This window comes from Aptenodytes patagonicus, chromosome 15, assembly GCF_965638725.1.
Source record: "Aptenodytes patagonicus chromosome 15, bAptPat1.pri.cur, whole genome shotgun sequence".
Lineage (NCBI taxonomy): Eukaryota > Metazoa > Chordata > Aves > Sphenisciformes > Spheniscidae > Aptenodytes > Aptenodytes patagonicus.
The window spans coordinates 2,994,617-3,010,963 of NC_134963.1; the positions used below are offsets into that span (position 1 = coordinate 2,994,617).

General features: G+C 52.2%; 1 protein-coding gene across 2 annotated transcripts in view; it reads right to left on the reverse strand.

Moving 5' to 3' along the window:
* Window positions 1–6,364: 6,364 nt before the first annotated feature.
* The window catches only part of MMP17 (matrix metallopeptidase 17), a 68,198-nt gene continuing 58,215 nt past the window's right edge, over window positions 6,365–16,347 (reverse strand). For both annotated transcript variants that reach the window (XM_076352709.1, XM_076352710.1), the window contains 4 exons: window positions 15,869–15,951; window positions 11,725–11,877; window positions 8,637–8,894; window positions 6,365–7,359 (listed from right to left, as the gene is read on the reverse strand). In XM_076352709.1, the coding sequence (XP_076208824.1) occupies window positions 7,031–7,359; window positions 8,637–8,894; window positions 11,725–11,877; window positions 15,869–15,951 (823 nt within the window). In that variant the 3' untranslated portion in view covers window positions 6,365–7,030. The remainder of the gene's footprint in view (window positions 7,360–8,636; window positions 8,895–11,724; window positions 11,878–15,868; window positions 15,952–16,347) is intronic.

Sequence of the window (16,347 nt, forward strand, 5' to 3'; positions counted from 1 at the left end):
AACAGAGATGAAGGAAGTACATTCCAGATGAGCTGCTCCCTCCTGAGTCCATCCCCTCTCTTTCAGGAGAGGACTCAGCAGCCTATACAAGGCATTGTGTTTCTTATGAGACTAGAACAGGATCAATGTCCCGTTTCTGGACAAGACCTACTGCAAGCTGCACTCATGTGACAAGGACACTGCTCAGAGTCCCCCTCTCGCATCCCCAATGACAGAAGGGACGATATGAGGGAGATTGGGCATGGGAGTGCTGTGCAACCTCTTGCTGAGCACTAGAAATGCTCTCTCGTCCCTGGGAAGTCAAATATCTGCACTCCTGTGATGCACAGGGCTGGGAAAAGCAGGAATTCACCCGTGTGCAGGGGTACCTCAGGAGAAAGAGCCAGCTGAGCATCCAGAATTAGAGCCAAATTGCTCCACTCTTTTTCATGGTTTCCTTACACACATTTTTATTGCAGCCTGGGAACTCTGCTGCTGTCCAGCAGGCACATCTGGACAGATGTTTTAAAGCAGCACCACAGACATCTGCCAAATCCCATCACACAAATCTCCCTTCTTTAAGTGTTCTGAGGTCACTCCAGTTCCGCTCTCTACCAACCTCATATTCCCAGGTCAGACTATCGGAGATTCACCAAATATGATGTGGTATTTATGATCCTCATGACCTGCTATCCTCTAATGGGTGTGGTCATCCATTATACAGAGGTACAAGGAGCTCTCTAACCACAGGTACCTGCAGAGCTCCAGGATCTCTTTTCCTAAGAGACCATCATCTCCAGCCTGACCTGTGCATTTTTGGAATGGGGAGGCAGAACTTCACGGCAGCAGAGGAGGAAAAATGGAGGATGAACACAGCAGTGGAAAAAGGGAGCGATAAAGCAGATAATTGCTGTAAAACACTGAACCCTTTGCTTCTGCATGCTCAGAAAATTAGAGCAGTTAAGAGCCTGGGTTGAGCATTAATGATGACATTTCAGATAAGTTCAAGCACAGCAATGCAAATAAGTGGGGCAAAGAGTTACCGCCGCCTGCGTGGAAACCCCTCCCCGTGAGCTCTGCTCAGAGGCAGGAGCACGGCTTCACCACAACAAGCCCTCGTTGGCCACAGTGACTCCATTACCTGGCAACTTCAGAAACAAGCAAAACCCATCCCATGGCGCTGCCTCCTTACTGATGTGCAGGAGCTGATGCGTGCAGTGTATAGCCGTCATCCAAGTAAACATGAGGTAGCAGGGTGAGTCCCCAGGAGCGGAGGAGTTGCAGGATATGAGATGGCTGTGGTGCTTTAAGGCAGCTGACAATGGACAATCTCCACATGAAGACCACCCAACACCATAATTTTCTATGCCCCCGACAAAACCAGCTTCAGATCCAGAATAACCAGCAATTTCTCAGGCTGGGAAGAGGAAGGAGACATTGCCGCTGTGTTGCCCTGTAACCACCAAGCTCCCGGCTCTACTCCACAGGGAGAACGTGCCAGGGGCCATCCTGGCTTGGCTATTTCTGCAATACAGCTGGGGTGGGAAGCAAAATAGGGCATTTACACCCTTTAAAATTTAGTGGAGGGGTCCTGCATACAAACAGGCTTCTGCAATCATCACCTGTGCTCCCCCCCAAACCTTCCTCTTGTTTCAACAGAGGAGAACAGACCAAATGCCTGATCCAGAGCAAGAGACCCTCTTGCTCCCGATGTTTCCAGCTGCACAACACATTGGCGCGGTTCAGCTTGTCAGATGTGGGGTGGGAAGGCCCCTCCCCACGATATGTGTTTCCTCACGTGAAGCCCAAAGTTGACTTGCCATAACCCAAGCGGCACAGCCCATGAATCTTGACACAGTTCCTTGGGAAGCTTGTGAAGTCTTGTCTTCACCGCAACAAAGTGGCCCTGCTGGCAGCGCAGCTCGTCCCCTGCCAAGCCACGCTTGCTGAAAGCTGCTCGGAGCAGACCTATCACTGTCCCAGCAAAAGCCAGGCCTGGGCCTCGTTTTATTTGTCTGGTTTGAATGTGCAGTCAAGCTCAAAGCCCTTAAAAAAAAAAAAGGGAAACCCAGATCCTTCCATACCATTGAGAAATAAGCCCACCGGAGCTGGCAACCTAGTGCTGAGTTAGGGTTTTGTAACTGCTGACAGGATCCTAAATCCCAGAGGTTTGGGATTTGTTTTTTTAAACCAGGGACCAGAAATTTGAGTGGAGGACAGAGGACTGCTCTGGCAGCTCTTCTAGCAATTTTGCTAGTGCCACAAGGCCAGTAATCACTTGTACTACAGAAGATCCAGACACATGGATCTGCATCCCCGTGTACAGCCCTAGCACATGCCTACAGAAATCCTCCACGTACCATCCAGCTTTAATACCCTTTCCTATTCTTAGCCCAAGCTGGTCTTCTTATAGACTATTACTCAGCTACGTACTCCCTGTTTTTGGCTGTCCTATATCCCTCCCCTGGCCTGTTCCAGCCCCACGAAGCCAGCCAACACCCCCTGTCTAGAAATTTCAGGGAAAAGCAAGTAAGCGATCCACAGCACTGAGCTTACCAGGAACTGCTGGGACATAGAGAGCCAGGACAAGCCTCCTTCCCCTGGACAAAACATCCCTTGGGCTGGCTTCTGCTGCTTACAGCAGCATCAGGCTCAGCCCCAGCTTGTACACCACACTCACCTGGCAGAGGGGATGGAAAAAGCAAGATAGCAGGACTGGAGGCAGCTCTGGTATTTGTCCTCTCCCAAACTGCCATCTGAGAAGCAAACGACAGCTCTATCTCCAGGAGCTGCAGGAAGGTTTCAGGAGCACGTACCCACCTGCTGATATAGGGCATCATCCAGAGCAGCTCCTGAGCTATGGGGCTGATCCCCACCACCTGCTCTCCTGGCCCACAGCTGTGCAAGGGCATTTTCTGATTAAATTGGGGGTTGAGGAGAGAAATGTCCTTCTTAATAAATCAGAAAGTCCCATTTTAGAAAAGCCTTTTGGTGTAAGAGTCTTCCCCTCAGCTGTAAGGGGGCTATAGGAGGCAGGAACCTTTTGTAACACACACGTCATATAATTTGAATCAGTGAGTAAAGATGAGTCTCTTCTCAATAACTTTATTGTGTTTCTCAAGCTGTTAAATCCCAGGTCTTGCCTGAGATGACTTGTTATTAATTTTTTTAAATCCATGCATTGCCATGGCTTTGTCATTTGAAAACTGCTCCTGCCCACCTTACTCTTTTTTTTTTTTCCTTCTGCTTTTCTTTATGGTAGCAAAACAGAAAAGGCCTCGAGGGCTGGCAGAGCCTGGGGACGGGTGGGAGCGAGAGCCAGGAAAAACCTTGACTGGGGCCCTGGAGCCAGCCCCAGCAAGCATAGCTGCCATAAACTGAGGTTTTCAGCTTTAAATACTCGTGGGTTCAATGGCCAGTGCCCCCCCCCCCTTCAAATTCCCATCCCTCCTATGACATAGAAGTATTTCAACTCTGAAATGACCTCACAAAATCCTCTGAGAATTTAAATAGTTGGAAAATATCCAGACTGGGCAATATGCAATAGCAATATGATGCGCAGGTTATTTTTCCGGAGGGTGGAGGGGGCTTTTCCAGCTAAGACTAAGGATGTTGTTGTGGAGGAGAGCCAGCCCAGGGGCTCTGGGTAGGACCGGAGGAATCCAGGCACAGGGACGGTGCCAGGGAGCCCGGCAGCAGGGCATCAGCAACGTTCTGGAGTACGGAGACCGCATTTGTATGCTACCTTCTTATTTTGAAGCCGGTAGGGAGCACGACTCTGCCCCCGCAGGTGGAGCTCCCCGGGGCCAGGAGCGGGTGCCCGCGGCCGTCTCTGCTGTCCTCCTGCGGCCGCGCCGGGGACGCCCGCGCTGCCGCTCGCCCGGAGCCGGCCTGCTGCCTCCCAGCTCCCCTGTGCCCCCGGGAGAGGGGTCTGCAGCCGGGAGAGGGGTCTGCAGCCCCCGGCAGCGGCACATCCCCCAGCCCACGCGCGTGTTTGCCGTTCGTTGGCTGTGCGCCCGCCCAGCCCCTCTGGGAGACAGTGCCCATCCTCCCCAGGCCCCGAAAAACACGCGGTGAGCCTGGCTTTAGAGGAAAACCCAAGAGAGTAAGTTCCCCGAGTACCAGGGTCGTGCTGCGATTTGCACCTATTGCCTCTACCCTAGGAGCGACCTGCAAATGCAGTTGGAACTGGCCGGGGATTTCCGAATACACCGTGCCCAGAGGGGCGGCTGCGGAGGCACTGCATGGGAGCCTTGGGGCCTTCGCAGCCCCCCACCAGTCCTCCCCTGGGTGCCGCGGAGCCCCCGCGCCCTGCTGGGCACAGGGCTCTCTCTGCTTTGGGTCTGTAAAGCACGAAACCCTTTCACCGATGGATCCACACCGCTTCACCCATGCGGGACTGCTGTGTCCCCACGGGGGAACGAAGCAGCACCCTGAGCACCAGGGCGCTCGCCGTAACAGTGTCTTTGTGCCGCAGACATCTGCTCCCGATGCCCCAGCCCAGATGGCCCTGCGCTGAACTGGTGACCTCAACGGGAAACGCTCCGGCTCCCGTTTCCATCCCGGGGGAGCTCGAGCCTCCTGTGGCCGCATCTGGAGCTGATGGCAACTGCAGGGCGGCTTTGCCAGTGGCCGGGGGAATGGCCAAGCAAACCACATGCTGGGAGGAGACAGCAGCTTTTCTCCATCCTCCCCGAGGGCTGTCCAGCAGCAGCGGAGCCCTGATTCCTGCTCCATTTCTGGTCATCAAAATGCATACTTTGAAGTAGAGAAGGGTGTATTGAAAGCCTTTCCGCAGGCTTTATTTATAAATCACAGCCCCCCCACATTAAATAAACTTAATTTAACTTGATGTCCCGTTAGTGTGGGTCCCAGCACCACTGTGACCATGTCAGCATGGCTGCAGGGCCACTGGTCCTTGTCACCACAACAGGCTCCTTGGTTGGGCTGGAGAAGCCATGGAAGCAGTGCTAGTCACGTCCCTGCCTCCTCTGATCCTTCAGGTGCAGCTTCTGGATATTTCTTTTGTGGAGGAAGACCAAAAAAAAAAAAAAGGGGGAAAAAAAGAGAGAGGGTGTCTTCCCTGAGATGCTGTGCTCCTACCTGCCCTCATCTCCAGGAGGAATCTATAACATGCTGACATTCATGCAGTGTCACCCCAGCAAGCACTAAAAGCCGTGTCTTCTTGACTCGAGGGGGGAGAGGAAGAAAAGCGATGTGAACCGAAGGAAAATCCCATCTCCCATGATGGCAACTCACAACACCCTGCCCCTGCAGCCCCTGCTCGGCCTGGCAGGCAGAGGTGGGATGGGGACCTGCTTTGAGCAGAGCAAGACCGATGCAGCGACAACACCAGAGGCAGCTTTACTCAGCAGAGGGAGCTGCTACGCGCGAGGGGTTTCGGTTTGTACTTTTTTTTAAAGGATATTTAATGGTTTAATGGGAGGTTTCCATTGAATCATGCCCCATAAAATCACACTGTAGCACATCGTACTGAATATAGCTGCACCCTGTGAACGATTGGGACTACTTAAAAATGCAAACAGCAGAAGGGAAACTCAAGGTGATCCCTTTTTTCTATCAAGAGGCAACTGTGTGCTTCCTCTGCTTTGCCACGGAGGGCTTTGCGTTACGCCCAGCCCCATGGCAAACGCCCTGGCTGGCACCGGGGCCAGGGGAGCAGCCTTGGCTCCTACGGTGACGCTGCCTGCGGCTTCCTGCCTGCTGCCGGGTCTCCCCCAGGAGCTGGCCCTGGCAGAGGCAGCAAGCGGCATTTCTGTAGCAGCTTTACAGAAGCAGGGTAGAGAGGAACAGTGCGTCCTTGCAGCTGCTGCCCATTTCCCTCCTTTAACACCCCTTGACAACATCAGACTGGAAGACCCTGGCCTTCCCGACATCTCTATCGCAGTTCCTAGCGCAGGTTCTCACCACTTTCAAGACTCTCAGATGCCCAAATTATACTGCAGAAAATGGATTAGCAGTAGGAAAAAAAAAACAAACAGGAACATCCTAATGCAGCACTTGACCTTGCTTCTGTCGCTCCAAACTCCTGGCAGAGGCATCAAGAAGAATTTGAGGCTGACTGCACAGCATCCCCTCCTCCCTCCAGCCCATCCTCCGCGGCGCAGCCAGGTGTGACAGAGTCACAAATGGATGCGATACATCTTCATCCCTCCCAAAACATAAACCAACCTGAAACAGGAACTCCAAGAGCAGGAGTTCATGTGCATGGATTAGGCTGGAGTGGCGGGTGTAATTGCACCTCATTTGGCTGCACTCAGCAAGGTTGCTCCTCGCATAGAGGTGAGGCTGCTCCGGAGCCTCAGTAGTCAGCACCTCACTGCAGGTGGCAGGCTTGGTCTGGCAGAGGACTGGGAATTCTCTGTGTAGGCAGCCAAGGTTTATTAGAGAAATTGTTAAATTCAAATGACTCCGATACAAAGATAAGCTGCACTGCCTTCTGAAAGGCAAAGGTGTTTCTGACCCGTAGAAACTGATACAGGTTACCGAGACATCAGTGACCACAGCAGGTTTGACAGTAAAATGATCACCTTGCAGTTAATCTTAGTGGAGTCACAGTTTCTTTCTAGCTAGTACATCCAATAGGATGTGTACATTGTGTCAGCACATAACTACCGCCTCTCGCCTATAGCCTTGCTGCCTTTCCTCCGGGAGGTTGCCATCTGTCTCAGCAGCATCTCTTCTGTTCCCGTTCAACCAGAGTGGCTCTCCCCTCCCTCGTTTGCCGTGTTTAAACATCCAAAGCAACACATCTCTATGGAACATTTCTAAATTCAACGTTAGGCTGCTCTCGTCTTTAACCGGATGGGGGAATAAGGAGGTGCAGAACTCACAATCTGTTATTAGACCTTTAAACTAAAATTAAAAAGAAAAAACCAAAACCCACTGTTCATTTCTCATGGAGAATTCAAACCCTTCACCGGCGTGTTCCTAGGAATGTTTGTCTGCTTGCAACAGTTAGCATCACGGGATCGTATCCACCTCCCCTCCCTGGAGCACCATGGCGTTGTCTCGTCGGTGGGATGAGGTGTCATAGGGCTGCACACATCAGTGCTGCTGTCCACACGCTCGTCAGCACGAGGCTGGCTGACAGTCTGAGCACACGGCAAGCCTGGAGGGATGGGGAGGCCGAGGTGCAGGAGCAGACCTCGTAGCCGTTTTCTGAGCGGCTTTCATCGTGCTGCCCTGGTTTGGAGCGTGCCCCAGTCCTGCTGCTCCCGGCTGCTTCTGGGGAGTCGGACTGCATGTCGCTGCACATCAGCCAGTCTCTAGCGATGGACTGGGGATAACCAGGCTGGGCCTCCAGGTCACTGTCCAGCACTTTCCAGTACTCCTTGCCCCTGAAGAAGTAACTTGCACCTGCGAAGAGACCAAAACCCAAAGGCAAGATGAGCGGCGACAGGCGCTCTCCCAGTGGAAAGGGCACAGGAGCACGTGGAGCAGCAGAGGAGCACTCCCACCCCAGCTGAGCCCCGGGGAGCGGAGGCAGATGCCATACCACTGCTTGTTGCCAATACCCTCTCCCACTGCAGGAGCACAGCGGCTGCTGACAGATGATGCTACACCCAGCCGGGATCTCTCACACCAGGCAGGAGCCACCAGACAGATGGGAGGCGGGTGGCGAGATGTCGCCTCTTCTATGGTGGGTCCTAGAGCAGATGCATCCCCCTGGTACCAAGGGCGTGCGAGGTAAAAGCCCTAGTAAATGCACAGCTGGACACACCATACACATCTCTCAGTGACTGGCAGTGGACAGTCTTGTAACAGGGCATGGTGAGGCTGAAGAAGACCTCACCTACCTGTTAATACCCTGGGGTGCGTGCTGCTATCCCTGGGCTCAGATAAATACCCTGAGCCTGGCGGGGCCCTGGGAACCTTCGGCTCTCGGGTGCGTTTTTTCCACTCTGAACTGGGAGGTTGTGAACTGGGAGGTTGTGAATTCTCTAAGCAGGTCCCGTGCTCACGGAGGACTCCTACCCACATGGATGGCCGGTCGCTCTCAACAGCTTCAGGAATTCAGTTTGGAAAGCCTCTGGAAATGTCCCTCCCCTCTGCCTGGTTTATCAGTTGCTATTACACTGTTAGGTCGCCGGTAAATAAAACCTGGAAGTGCCACTTTGCTGTGAACGAATGGCTGGTTTTAAACATCTCCCGTGACAAAATTTTTGTGGTCTTTTCAGAGAGAAGAAACCACTGAGAAATCTCATCCCCGGTAAATAAGTCGTAACTCTGGGGAAAACATCTCCTTCAAAAATATTTTCTGTCTACATCCTCATATATCTAGCTAAAAATCCAATGACAACAAATTCAGTGAAGAGCAAACCAGCACGTATTAGGATAAAAACCACTGCAAAACAACATCAACTGTGTTCTTTTAATAAAATCAAATTATTAGGTCCCCAGGATATTTTTGTTGCCTGCTTGAAATTACCATGTCTTTTAGCGAGCCGCATGCAGCACAGGGAGCTCTGGCTGGAAGCCTACTTCCCTCTTCAGCTTTCAGACACCAGAAAGCATCATCCCATCTGGGGCTGAGCAGTTTATGTCAGCAGGCACGGTAGAAGGGGCTATAGCTCAAATGCAAATGAAGCACTGATTTTTTTTCTTGTGTTTTTTGAACCGGCATACGGACTCACCATCTGACCACCTCATGGCATCATCTAAAGGGCTCGGTATTCCCTTCCACAGGGTGGTCTCTGAAGGGTACCCGGGATCCATCCTCCGCTCGTGGTCATCGTAGCGCCAGTAGAGATTGTCCTTAAAGAAATAAGTCTTGTCATTGTGGGCCCAGGAGAAAGCGGCGTCGATTCCTCCCGGTGGCAGACCGAAGTCTGAGATCGGCCGTGGGTATCCTTCCTCCACGTTATTGTCTTTGAAGACCCAGTACCTGTCTCCTGTGGAAAGGAAAGAAGCACAGAGCAAAATCACATTTGTTTCACAGCCGAAACCAGCATTCCCCCACAGACGAGCTGATGTTTCATTATCTGTTGCCGTGACAATCCTCAGGACTGAGATCTTGGGATTGAAGGATGGGGACGGGAAGGCAGCAGCCCGGTGGGGAACCTCGATCTTTGAATAGTTGCTTTTTTTGTGTCAGGCTCTCCATGGAGCATAGCCCTGCTTCCCTCCTGAACTGCTGCAGGCATGACGGTCCCGGGACACGAACACGCCGACAGCGTTAGTACAGTTGTCGCTTTTATGTATTTGGTGGTGGCATTTGGTTTTCCGCCCCTTTGATTTCTGCCTGATATCCAACTGCAAGAAACAGAAAGTTACATGCAGCTGTTGTGGGCAAATTGAGCACTATCTGCCTGCTATTCGGCTCCTGAGAACCAAGAGAACCATTTCTCTTTGGAAGAGAAATTGCCACACTTTTTAGAGCCAGCTGGGCTGACGGACCTGTGAATTTTAAGGGATGTAAGGAGGATGCACAGGGGCTGGACAAATCCCATCTGAGCAGCTCACTGCTCTTCAAGTGCTCTCTACACAGCCACCACCAACCCCCGGCTCTGGCCCTACCCTGGGCACAGCAGAAATGTCAGTATGGTTTTTTTTTTAGATAAAAACGAAGCCCCTCACTACAAGAAGGATGTCGAGGTGCTGGAGCGTGTCCAGAGAAGGGCAACGAGGCTGGTGAGGGGTCTGGAGCACAAGTCTGATGAGGAGCGGCTGAGGGGACTGGGGTTGTTCAGCCTGCAGAAAAGGAGGCTGAGGGGAGACCTCATCGCTCTACAACCACCTGACAGGAGGTTGTAGCGAGGTGGGGTCGGTCTCTTCTCCCAAGGAACAAGCGATAGGACGAGAGGAAACGGCCTCAAGTTGCGCCAGGGGAGGTTTAGATTGGACGTGAGGAAAAATGTCTTTACTGAAAGAGTGGTTAAACATTGGAACAGGCTGCCCAGGGAAGTGGTGGAGTCACCATCCCTGGAGGTATTTAAAAGACGTGTAGATGAGGCGCTTAGGGACATGGTTTAGTGGACATGGTGGTGTTGGGTTGACGGTTGGACTCGATGATCTTAGAGGTCTTTTCCAACCTCAATGATTCTATGAAGCACAACGTGACTGGCCCACAGTCATACGAGGAACGAGAACAAGAAAACCAACCCAGATCTCTCAATTCCTATGTGATACTCTAACCACCTGGGCAGTCCTTCTGTTTGTACAATGTCTCTCTGTGAACCTGCAGTGCCCTTTTGGGCATCACACAGCCTATTTTAAAGATGAGGCTTTTTCCTCCCTCGGTTTTCTAGAAAATCTGAAGAGGCACTTAAGCACGTGCCCATGTATCAGCAGCAGGACCTTAGAGGCCGGGGTAATTTGTGTGCTTTTGTTTTTGTCCAGGGATCAATGAAACAGCGTTGGAGGGAGAGAATGAGACAGTATTTTATATCTGGAAAGAAAATCTCAAGTTTAATCTTAGGAGCTAAGCAGGACTAATACACACATCGTGCATGGCCACGGAGCGCCGTGCCTTGCAGGGGCAAGACCCCACCTGTGGCAGAGCTGTAATTTTGGCCTTACAAGCTAAATTTAGCCAGCAGCCAGGAGGAACCCCTGGACCTGAGCTGCCGGAGGTCTGTCCATTCCCAGCAGGGAGAGGAGGGAAGAAGGGAAGGAAGCGAGTGCCGCTGTGGTCTGCAGACCTGGCTGGGAGGGTCTGGTGCCAGGCGTAAGGGCTGCCATGTTCCAGCTGGCCCCACTCCCTCTGGATTAGCAGAAAGGTAGAGCGGGGCGGGCTGCCCGAGGCAGCCTTTTGCACGTTGTTCCGTGGGGAGACGCAGGGCTTGGCACGGCTCCGCGGTGCTCGGCACGTGGGCAGCCTGGAAGGGATTCGGCTGCGCTTCGAAATGCTTCTGCGAGCGCAGAGGCTTGCGCGGGACGTAAGCCTTGCTGGAGGAATTGAAACCGAATTATTGCTTTCAGAAGTGCTTGGTTCAGCACTTCTGAAGCCGGTAATTGCACCATGCTCAGAGCAGAATGGTCGGGAGACAAAAAGCAATTTCCAGCTGGGGAGCACGGAGGGCTAGGATGTATTTAGCTCTTCAAGTGCACGACCTTTCAGAAAGAGCTGGTGCCTGCTGGGGGCTTGGGTGACATTGAGCACATGGGTAACGTCCAACCAGCATGGACGGACGGTTCGCAGGGGACTTGGACATTTGTGTAGGAACCACAAGCTAATCTCTTTCCTCCAGTTCTTCTGAAAGAAACTTGTGAGATGTTTTTAAAAAGAGAGAGGATTATAACACTTATTTTAAGAAAAAAAAAAATTGTAACAGAAATATAATTAGCAAAACCAAGCTCTTCAGGTTTTCATTTTTGTCCCCTCTGCAGCTTCTTCACTTCTCTGCAACAAATACTAAAAAGAGAAAAGGCTGAAGAAGGAACACAAAACCTGTAAAGTGTGTGCATGGGCGGGTCCTGCTTTTATTTTGTTCTTGAAAAGCAAAGATTTCAGTTAGGTTTGGCTGTAGTTTTTCTTCAATTTCCCCCATTTTCTGGGGAACACGACTACTACTTTTTGCCTGCCCGCCCTCCCTCCAAGCTGGTTTCTCCTGGCCTCGCTCCTGGACAACAGATCTCGGACCTGCCCTGGGAGATGGCTCAACGGCTGATGCTGGTGGCTCCTGCCTGCAGGAGAGGTCAAAACTCTGCCAAGGTACCTTGGCACTGGGATCTACACCGGGGAGACACACGTGCTGCCTCCAGCACCGCGTTTGCTCTCACCTTTGAAGAAGACGATCTTGTGGTCGCTGGTTCTCTCGTAGACCGCATCCAGGCTGTCCAGGTTGAGTGGCAAGCCCCGCCAGAAACGGTGGATCTGAGCCGGCTGGAGGGAGACCAAGTGCTTATTGCGAGTCAGTCTCCAGAAGTACTTGCCTGGAGGAACAGACTGGACATTACTGAACCACACTGCAACCCACCTTCGCTGGGGGAGATGAGCCCCGGGCACGTGGCAGCAGCAGAAAGCAAAGCGCGTGAGATGGGAGCTATGAGTTACAGATGTCCTGCTTTCCAGCAGCAGCTGCTAGCGCTTTCTATTCATGGCAGCCATTAGAAGAAATCCCCTTTTCGGGATCAAAATAAACCTCTGGACATTGCACTGGAGTCGTTACACTCCTGGCCGCGGTGTGAAGCTGCACCGCTGAGCCGGAGCAGGTGAGAGGAGCCTTTCATCTCCTCCCTTGCTGCTCTGCATGGGATCTCCTGGGACCCGGCGGGACCAGGCAGAGGCTGAAGCTACACCAGGTACCAGCAGCCTTTAGCGAGAGCCTCCGAAGAAACATGCCTGTTTCTCCTCTCCCGGAGCACCCACAGCTTCCCGCACACAGGGTGCCCAGCTGCTTTCATATTTAGAAACGTGTATGATGTTACAACGAAACACGGAAATATCAGAGGGGTTTTTTAATGAAGAAAGGGAGTAAGAAAATAGAGGAGGAGGAAACTATATTAATAAAACTGGAAGGGGTTGAGGAGGGGAAGGAGGCACAATTAAGGGGTTTGGTACCCTCTCGAGGCATAGGATAAGCAGGGGACCTCGGCCCTGTGGCGCTCCCAGGGGCCAAATGTACCGGTGGTGTAAGCAGACACGCTTCCAGCACCCGCAGCAACACTGCCCCAGCTAGAAAAGAGTTTGGCTTGGGGTATTTCTACAGTATTTTGGGTAATGGAAAAGGAAACAGGTTTGTCCTCTTGTGGGAAGGATGCCAAGCCTTCTCCTGCCGAAGGAGCCTTCCATGGGATTTCCCGAGGAGTCTTAATGATTTTAGAAGCAACTCAAAACCCGACTCTCTGCACTGTCTCAGGGATTCTCAGCCTGAGTTTTTGCAGCGCGCTTCGTGCTGCATTTTCCTCGGAGAGCTCCACACAGTGAGATCTGAGCCGGAGCAAGACGTCTGAGAGCCAGCTCTCAACTTTGTGTCATATTTGTTATTGCCTGTTAGAAATTATTGCATGTTATTTACATCTGCTCTTGCATGGCTTCCCAAGGGGGGATAAGCAACAGAAACCAAAGATGCGTCTTCAGATTTGTATTCAAAACACTCAGCCCTTTCTCCAGCGCCAGCAGATTGTGACACTGTCTTTTAAAATTTTATGGAAATTGGATCTTAGCCTAATAATGCAGGAGGCGAAACTCTAACGCTTAAACATCTGCAAAGAGGGGGTTTTATTCTAATTATAAGGATTTATATCATATTCTTGTTGTTCTGCTCCAGTTTGCATATTTGCTCTATCTGACTGAAACCCACAAATGAATAATACATTCAAATGTGGTAGGAATTGCCATAATTACAGATTCTTTTTAAGAACGTTAGAAAAAAAAAAGGATTCAAATTTGGTGGCCATTGTACATCGATGGAAACACATGTAATTAAATAAAGATGATCTCTGCATCTCTAATTAGCAAGGCACTAGATAAAGCCAGATTTTCACTTTTTTAACAAGAAATACAGCTCAAGATAATTCCTTCTTTAGCAGATAAGTATCTGAACTTCGGAGTACCCTGGGCTCATTTGAGACAAGGAGGGAAGCCCCAGTGCTTTTGACATTTCAACCCTTTGCCAGCGATGGGCTCAGCGGGTGTGCAACTGCAGCAAGCAAGCTTTAAATTTACCCTCAAAGCCAGGCACAGCCTGGGCTGTTGGTTAGTTTGGTTGGGTTTTTGATAAGCTATCAGGAAAAAGCAAAAAAAAATATAGCAATTAAGTAGCAAGGAATTCTTAACGCGACAGCCCTAGTCTGCCCGTGCCCATGTTTTGTCACGGCCAAGCCTGTTCACCAAAGCGCTGCGGTTGCTTGGACGATCATCAGCCAAAGCCAGATCCGTGGGGGAACTGCTGCCATTAGCATGCAGAAATACAATAAAATTAAAAAAAAGAAAAAAATCCCAACCCCCTGTTTGTTTAAAGAGCTTGATTTAAAACCACCCTCTGAGCTGGCAAACGGAGCAGGATGAAAGCCAAGTGTAGAGTCCTGCTGTCCCGAGCCTCTCCTTTTATATGGATGATGGGTTGAGGCAATTGCTTTCTTTAATACTAGGTGATTTTGATCCCAGCTGTGTGCCCCGTGCTCTGTACTTTGGCTGCCTCTGGCAAGATTGCTTCACGCACCATGCAAACACACACACAGGCCAAAGCTGTTTTAAAACTTCAGGAGTCTGTAGCGAGGCACCTAAATCAAAGCAAGCGGTGTTTCCAAAGTGCGGAGAACCCACGGTTGCCTTCAATACGACAAGCCTGGGAGCCCTGGGGAGCTTTGGTCCTGGTGTCTTTGCGGTGGGAGAGGCTGCTCTCCGGCTAGGGAACCAGCTGGACCAGCTCAGAACAGAACGTCCATCAATGGAAGGACCTCATCACTGGAGGTCATTAAAATCCTGCCCGAAAGGTGACGTCCCTGCTCCTTGGTGCCCAGGACGGTTTGGTGGCAGCGATGGGGGCTCCAAGGGCGGTTCTGGGCTCCAGAGGCAGCCGTGCAGCTGGCACCCACTGACACTGTGCTCTTTACATTTGCATTTTGGCCCACAATAAATATATCCAAAAATAGACACCGAGATGGATTTCTCTTTAGTTTTCATCTTTCCCCCCCCACTTCTAAAAGACAGACAGCCATTTATCCTGGACACCAGTTCTTGTCTCTTATTTTCCCTTCTTCACTGTGGCTTTTTGGAGCTGGCATCCGAACAAATACCGCAGGGGAACAGCCTCCGTATTGTGCTTCCCCAAGGACACAGACAACATCAAATTCTCTGGAGCCCTTTTGCCATTCTTGCCTGTGACCCGAGACTCACACTGTGATACCCAGATGGGTTACACGCGCCCGGACGCTGCTTCTGATCCCTGGGGGAGATGCTTCTGCTTCCCTGCTTCCCTGCTGGACGGCTTTGGAGTGGCCAAATGGTGGCCAGGGATGGAAAGAAGTGCCCACTAGGCATTTTTCCATCTTGGAAAGGTAGAAAAGAAAGCCCGTGGAGTCCAGCCTAGAGGGGCTCTGTACAGCTGAGAAGTCACTGACGGGATCCTCGTCGACAGCCGGGCACCCTGGGGACACACTGCCAGCAAGTGTTTGCTGACACAGAACCAGATGGCTCTGCAACCGCGCGCATGTTGTCTTTGAGCGATGCACAGCAAGCAGCACTAGGGAAGGTGAAGCGTGGAAGGAGAGGGAAGTTGGAGGCATCCAGGAAAAAAGCAGCGGAGAGCTGTTGTTGCTCTGCTCATCCTTGGTTCGACCCAGATTTCGACTTTGATAGCACAAATATCAGATTTCAGTTCTTCACTTGGGCAGTGCGGTGCAACAGATCAGAGCGTGGTACAAAGCACCGTGCTGGATCGTCACCAGCCCGGCCACTTCAGAGGGAAGCGTTAAACCCTGGCTCCCGGGCAGCCACGCACCTGCCCTGGTGTTAGGACACACGTCCCTCATGGGCACCACACCGGCCATGCACCGCGGCGATGTGGGCAGGTGGGTTTGCCTCCACTGGTCTCTCCTTCCTAACCACGCGCCAGACCCCCGCCCTGCCATCGGCTGCGTGGGTACCTACTCCACTGCGCTGAGAGGGACTGGGCAGGAGCCGGGCGGTTTCCTTCTGCACCGCAGGCAGGATTCGCATCGACATTAAAATTTCCTTATCATCTGTCCTCAGCCTCAGTAGGCTGATTAAAGGTCTAAGCCCTGTGATTTGAGCCAAAAGGAGTCAGCAGCATGCGAGATGCCTGCCTGGGTCTGCGGGCCCCGCAGCCTGCAAACCCCGAGCCAGCTTATCCTCATCGCCCACCCCAGCCTGTCTGACACTGCTGCTGCAGCGTTGCACTATCGCACCAACGTCACCGCAGGGTGACACACGCAAAGACCGCCGGCAGCGGGCACTTACCTTTGAAGAAGAAAGCCTCTCCCCGGATCTGGGCCACCGCATCAAAGTGAGTGTTGCATCTGTTGGGCACGTCCCGCCTGAGCCTGCGGAGAGATGCCCAGGTGAGCACGGCCCAGGTGGGCAGCAAGGGGCCATGTCCTCCCCGGTGTCCCCCATCCAACAGACCGCATCTCTCCTGTCCTCAGAGCCCCCAGCAGAAGACCACACGCTGCGTCCATCTGTTGTTCCTCACGCTCAAACCCAGCCACGTGCATGGGGATTTCCAGGGCGACCTTGGGCAACCCTCAGCCTGAAGACAGCTTTGTGGCAGACATGCTCCCTGGGCCACCAGAGACCATCGCTGTGAGTCAAGCGAGGACATGCTCTACATCTACCAGCTAGCATAACTGGTGAGGGCAGAGCTGGATTCCCGCTCCCTGGTGGCACAGCACAGCCTGGCTGGCTGCCCCCGGGCAGTGGGACACGTGGCGGATAAAAGC